Below are 6,490 nucleotides of genomic sequence, written 5' to 3'. Positions count from 1 at the left end.
AAAGGTTACCGGCTCGGCTCGACCTAATCCCCAGCAAGTGGCTGGGCCCGGGCTCACCTATCAGCAGGGGCCCGAATCTAACGCCAATAATTAGCTTTGGGCTAGATCATGTCACCTCCTAACTCGTAACTGCTGATCTAGTGCCCCTGTAGCCTACCATCCTCAAGTTCCTCTTCTACAGTCACAATGCGGTGTGGTGTGACAAGGTCGGGAACTCGAACCTGTGCGGAGAAAAGATCACACGAGACGCTGATTTTACTAGCCGGCGTAGTACACACATCACCTCTCAGCCTACTGTGCCAAGAGGGAAACGAGCAATAACTTCCCCCATCAAACGTGACTCTGTCACTACCATCTTTTAGGCATCTATCAATCTCTACCCCCTTTCCCTTAAAATCTTGCGGTAACATTTCACGCAACTTTACCCTGCAAAGAAAAGATACCTCCTCCCCTTGCCCAAACGGTAAAGGCCGTGTTTAGTTCGGTGGTGGTGTAAACGCAAATTTTTTTTTTGAGAATCTTGCCAATTTGAAGTACTAAATGAAGTCTATTTATAAAACTTTTTGCATAGATGAGTTGTAAATCGCGAGACGAATCTAATGATGCTAATTAATCTATAAGTAATCAATAATTAGAGGATGGTTACTGTAGCATCACTGTTGAAAATCATGAATTAAGTAGGCTCATTAGATTCGTCTCTCGATTTACAGCCAAACCATGCAAAAAAATTTATAAATAGACTTCATTTAATATTTCAAATTAGCAAAATTCTTTTTCACTTTAATGCGTTTACGGCTTTTTTGTGTATACGGGGTGGAAACTAAACAGGGCCAAATACTCATATCAGCACCAGGTACCAGTAGAGTCTCTCTCCTACGCTCGCTGCTGGGCTACGGCTACGAGAGGCTACCTGGCTACGGGCTACCCACCATCAATTTTGCTGGCAGCGCGAAACCTGATTTTTCACCGCGTCTATTTATCCTCCTCCGCTCGCCGTGGCTGTCTTTACTGCGCCGCGCCTCCGTCTCTCTCTCTCTCCTCCGTGTCTGCCTCCAAAAGAAAAACCAGCCTGGTTTCCCGAGCGCAGGCCGCAACCACCCTGCCCCCGTAAAACCCAAGCCCACGCAGGCAGGCGAGGCCAAGCACCAACCGAGCAGAGCGCGCACGCACACGCAGCTGCGCAGACCCGCAGCTAGCTCCCAACTCGGCTCGAGCAATGCCGCCTCCATCCCGCTCCCATCCTCCGCCCCATGAGCGCGACCAGCACTAGAGCCAAGGGAGCAGCACGGCGGGCGAGCGGCGGCGGCGGGGGTGCGATGGAGCTGGGCGGGGTGGTGATGGACGCGGGCGGCGGCGCGGCGGAGCTCGGCCTGCTCGGCGGCGGATCTAGCAGGCTGCTCAAGCACGGGCGGGGCAATGCGGCGGCGGGGGGCGAGGAGCACGGCTGGGGAGCCCGGGCGGCCAAGCAGGCAAGGGCGGCCGCGGACGCGGCGGAGGCGGCCAAGGCGGCGGTCGCGCCGTTCCTGCTCGGGTCGTGCAGCCCCAGTCACGGCGGGGAGCAGATGCTCAGCTTCTCGTCCGCAGCCGCGTCCTCGTGCGCCTCCACCGCCGCCGTTGCCGCTGCGGCGGCGGCTGACGGGGCGATGCCGCTCTACTACGGGACCCCGGCTTCTTGCTCAGGTGAGCGCAGTGGTGTGCATGGTCTCACCGATGGTGTGGTGGACTGCTGGTGGTGGTGGTGCAAGCTGCAAAGCCTCTTTTCTGTTGCTTGTGTGATTGGATTTGCTGATTGAAAAGCTTGCTATCTATACTCCTTTTCGAGTATTATTGCTTTCTGATTCATCTTGCTTTCTCTCTTTGCACCTTGGAATGGTAGCTGCAGATTTATTTTTACCATTTTCCTTCCTCTTTTGCTTTCTCCTCCGGTGCTCATACCAGGAATGGAGCTGATTTGATTTGAGCTCTCTCCCGTTTTCTTTCTATACTCATTTCTTTTGCTTACTTCATTTGCTTAGTTCTTTCAGTTTGGATTCGGAAGTTCTACATAACAAAGTTGACACTTTTGAGCTGCCAATTATTTTTATAGTTTTTTCTCTTTTTATTTTCTGGCTCGCCTTGATTAGATCAGTGACTGGAAAGAGTTCATCGTCTGAAAAAAGAACTCATTTTAATATTGTTTAAAAATGCTTTATTGAATCATTCGTGATGTGTACCGGGATAAGTTTGCACTTCTTTTTGCTGACATCCACCAACGCTTTCTTGTCCTCAACGGTGCGATCGTGGGGATTCCTTTTTGTCATGCCGTCTGCTAATAGTATTACTAAAATAAAAGGGGGGGGGGGGGGATGGTGTGATCTTCATCCGGCACTGGCTCCACTTCTCTCACTAAAAAACTTGAAAATAAAACACAGCTAAAAGTATGAATGCATGCAAGAAAGTCTCAAGGAAAACAATGGAGCATCGCGATTCAAGCTTACTGTATAGGCCCAGCAGTGTGATTCTGGGGCGGCTTTTCATGGACATTACCTATGAATCTGTGCAGCTTATCAGGTTTCTGATCCTTGCAGCTAGCACTCTGTTCCAGATTTTTGTGTCTTTTGCTTGCCTTTATCCTGCCCTAGGATTGTGTTTAGGAAACGCATGCATCTCGGCAGTCATCTCTAGGAAGCAGTACATGTTTTTGGCTGTGCCTTGTTGGATTTCACTGCTGTGTTGCTCATCTCTAACCCTGCCTGCCTGTTTCATCCCCGCAGGATTGAGCTCAGTGAGCTTGTGCAGCAGCATGCAGGGGGCGATGGCCCGGGTGAGGGGCCCCTTCACGCCGTCCCAGTGGATCGAGCTGGAGCACCAGGCCCTGATCTACAAGTACCTGGCTGCCAATAGCCCCATACCTCCCAGCCTCCTCGTCCCCATCAGGAGGAGCATCGCCTCGTCTCCCTACCCGCCTTCCTACTTCGGCACGAGCACATGTAAGCCAAGCCAAGAAAGAGAGGAACAAAAGCAAAGCGGCCGAGTGCTTTTCTGGGCTCACTAGCTCCAGTTCCATCATGCACATTGATATGATAAAAGTCGTGTTGATTCCTTCCCTTTTTTTCCCGAATCTTGATTGGCTCTGCTGCGTGTTGCCACAGTGGGGTGGGGGTCTTTCCAGCTGGGCTACTCCGGCAATGCGGATCTGGAGCCCGGGCGGTGCCGCCGGACGGACGGCAAGAAATGGCGGTGCTCCAGGGACGCCGTCGCCGACCAGAAGTACTGCGAGCGACATATGAACCGGGGACGCCATCGTTCAAGAAAGCATGTGGAAGGCCAGCCTGGCCATGCCGCGAAAGCGATGTCCGCGGCGGTGGCGGCTGCCGCGGCCACCCAGCCTCCTGCCCTGGCTGCCTCCGGCGCCGGTGCTTCTGCCGCTGGCCTCACTGTCAGTCAGCACCAGCAGCCAGTGAAGAGCTATTCCGCGGGTGCCACCGACCCTTGCTCTCTGCAATATAACAGGTACGATCTGCAGCTCCTAGGATGGTTGATCTGTAGTGTGCTCGCAATGCTTTAACACCGCATCAGATTTGTTCAGTTTTGCTCTTGCTAATATGCTTATGCAGGGAATTTCTGCGTGTTTTTTGGTTGAAAACGAATGTACTGCTGATCTGTTTCATTGAAGATTACCAATCCTATTTTCATTAGAACCAGATATTCTCTCTTTACGGTGATACGATGCTAGGCCAAGTAGTGTTAAGAGTGAGATTTGCAAAGAGGTCAAATATGTCCTAAGCCCTGAAAGTGCAGTTGTTCCATGATATTTGCTAACTAATCCTCTTCTCTAATGATTTGTGCAGGGAACTAGTGAACAAACAGAATGAGAGTGATAACATGCAGGACTCTGACAATCTCTCCATGCTGACTTCTATGAGTACAAGAAACCCTGGCAGCCTGTTTCCATTCTCAAAACAAAATAATCCTTTCGAAGTGACCAGCTCAAGACTAGAGTTTGGTCTTGTCTCGTCAGATTCATTGATGAGCTCTCCTCATAGTTCCTTGGAGCATGTTAATCTGCTCAGCTCGCAAAGTCTGAATGAAAACCAGAGTTCAGCTTCCCTGCAACATTTTGTGGATTGGCCCAGGACACCTGCCCAGGGAGGTCTTTCATGGGCCGATGCCGAAGACATGCAAGCTCAGAGATCGCAGCTCTCAATATCTGCTCCAATGGCATCTTCTGAGCTATCGTCGGCTTCCACATCTCCGATCCATGAGAAGCTAATGCTGTCGCCGCTTAAGCTGAGCCGCGAGTATAGTCCTATTGGGCTAAGCATTGCAGCAAGCAGAGATGAAGTTAGCCAGTTAGAAGCAAACTGGGCAACGATGTTCCGTGATTCTTCGATGGGTGGGCCATTGGGAGAGGTTTTAACCAAGAACGGTAACGGCGAAGCAAGGAACTGCCTGCGAGCGCCTCTGAACCTTCTAACCGACTGCTGGGATTCAAGCCCCGGGATGGAGTCCTCCCCCGTGGGAGTTCTGCAGAAGACCACCTTCGGATCAGTCTCCAGCAGCACTGGAAGCAGCCCTAGAATGGAGAACCATGGTGCCTATGATGGTATCAGCAACCTGCGGGATGATCTCGGTTCAATTGTAGTAAACCATCCGAGCATCCGCCTAATGTGAGCTTCTGACCATGAAAATCCGCAACAAGAGGCAGGCATGGCCGCACGAGGAAACAGATGAGCCAGCTTTAGCTTGTTACATATCGATATGGTAAATCCATAGTCTTGTAGTTTGTCATTTGAGACTGATCTCAACCTGTTTTGCCATTTCAGCTCTCTCTTTCTTTCCCCACTTTCTCTTTTTAACTTGGCTTTGTAAGCTGTAACTTTCACGTTCCTTGGATCGTGAAGTGCTGCAATGTGTGGTGTGGATGGACTTGGTACGCTGTTGTTGCATCTCATCTGATAATACTCGTATTGCGACCATAGTTGCCAACGGTAGATTAATGCGATTATCGTCTTGATTGATCACTTGATCTTACTGCTAATTATCTGTGTGCTCATTGTAGTATCGTTCAGTTGATTGTGAGAGATTGCATATTTCGATTGCTGTTTCCTGTCTGCCAATAATTGAGTATTCGCACTCGCCCCCATTCCCCCCCAGCCCCCAGGTTGTCTAGCTGTTGTAAAAGCTGGGCTACTACCTGTGCTCTGCATCTGTAGAAAGCATCCCAGAAACACTGAACTCACATTCAGAGAAAAAGGAAAGGAAGCTTAAAACATCTCATTACTCTAAAGAAAACTTGCACTGATCAATAAGCTTTGCAAAACTAGTACCAAGCGAATCAAACTTTGGTGCTTGTCGCAACAAGAAACTCCACTGTAGTCTGTAGCACAGCCCAGGGAAAAGAAAGGTACCTATACAACTTCATTGCATCTGTAGCCTGCTCGAAGAGCCATCGATCGTTCGCTACTCCCGGCGCTGTATTGCAGCGCCCATCACGACGGCGGCAGCCGCTGCAGAAATACAATGATACGCTCCCAGGACCAGGGGCCACCTGCCTTTTCCTCCGCCCTTCGGCCCGGTCGCTGCCACCGGCCGGCCGGCCTGCAAAAGAGCCATCCCTATTCGCAGGTCGCAGCAGCAACAGCAACCCAATGTTCATTGCATCCATCCATGCTCATGCTCGCCTGATGCCTCCTCATCCGGCATCCATGACGGCCAGCCGGCGAGCACCGCTGCGTGTCGTCTCCCTTTTGATGATTCGCTGCACAGGGCTACAGGAGGCGGACTGTAGTCTGTAGGGCGAGACGCTGCCGCCTGCTCTGTGGTCGCCGGCACCGGAAAAGGGCGTGTAGCGCGCCAGTGGGAGTGCAGTGGTTGTTTCAGAATTCAGATTGGGATGCGAGATGTTTCCGTCCTCCGAGATGGGAGCGGCTTGTTTGCTGGTGAGATGTTTCCATCAGACTGATCGATCGATCGATCCGCCGATGTGATGCTCGTTCCTGTTCCGTTGCTGCAGTTTTTTTTTCTGTTTTTGTTTGGGGTTAATTAGAACGGGAGTGAATGCATAACTGTTTGGTTGGTCTCGTGTTATTGTGGGGGGAGTTGGGACTGTGCTGCGTGACTGCTGGGTTTGCGTGCGTGGAGGCACGGAAAGGGATGTTTTGGATGGATCATCGGATGGAGGTGTTGGAGCCGGCAAGTAATCACGTGTGGCGTAGTGGGAGACTGGGAGTTTTTCTTTTTTCTTCTTTTTGTGTCAAGGATAAGATTGTGAGTAGAAATACTACGTGCTGGAAAGCAGAAAAGGCACCCGTGTACAGTGTGCTGCTGCTGTGCACTGGCGGTAAAGCTCCCCGGGCTTCTTTTGCGACAGGGTCCGGCGGCCGTATCCGAGCTCCTTTCGTACTCGCGCTCGTTCGCGTGAGTGGGATTGTGCTGTACACTTGTACCTCCATCCCATCAGGTACGCTTCGCCGACACCAACCGAACCATAAGTTTGGGGACGCCTCAG

At 51.3% G+C, this 6,490-nt stretch overlaps 1 protein-coding gene across 1 annotated transcript; it reads left to right on the top strand.

Moving 5' to 3' along the window:
* The first annotated feature begins 1,037 nt into the window (after window positions 1-1,037).
* On the top strand, window positions 1,038-5,005 carry LOC120649889 (growth-regulating factor 6-like). Its single transcript, XM_039926803.1, has 4 exons — window positions 1,038-1,680; window positions 2,754-2,969; window positions 3,132-3,492; window positions 3,831-5,005. Exons 1-4 carry the CDS (start codon window positions 1,251-1,253, stop codon window positions 4,651-4,653), a joined length of 1,830 nt encoding a protein of 609 aa, XP_039782737.1. The 5' UTR covers window positions 1,038-1,250; the 3' UTR covers window positions 4,654-5,005.
* The last annotated feature ends 1,485 nt before the right edge of the window (window positions 5,006-6,490 follow it).

Source organism: Panicum virgatum, chromosome 9K (assembly GCF_016808335.1).
Source record: "Panicum virgatum strain AP13 chromosome 9K, P.virgatum_v5, whole genome shotgun sequence".
Taxonomy (NCBI): Eukaryota; Viridiplantae; Streptophyta; class Magnoliopsida; order Poales; family Poaceae; genus Panicum; species Panicum virgatum.
This window is presented reverse-complemented; position numbering and strand designations above follow the sequence as displayed.

Coding starts and splice junctions, on each gene's coding strand:
- LOC120649889 (XM_039926803.1), top strand. CDS start 1,251: ATGAGCGCGACCAGCACTAGAGCCAAGGGAGCAGCACGGCGGGCGAGC. Junction 2,970..3,131: donor CTACTTCGGCACGAGCACAT/GTAAGCCAAGCC, acceptor GTGTTGCCACAG/TGGGGTGGGGGTCTTTCCAG. Junction 3,493..3,830: donor TGCTCTCTGCAATATAACAG/GTACGATCTGCA, acceptor TGATTTGTGCAG/GGAACTAGTGAACAAACAGA.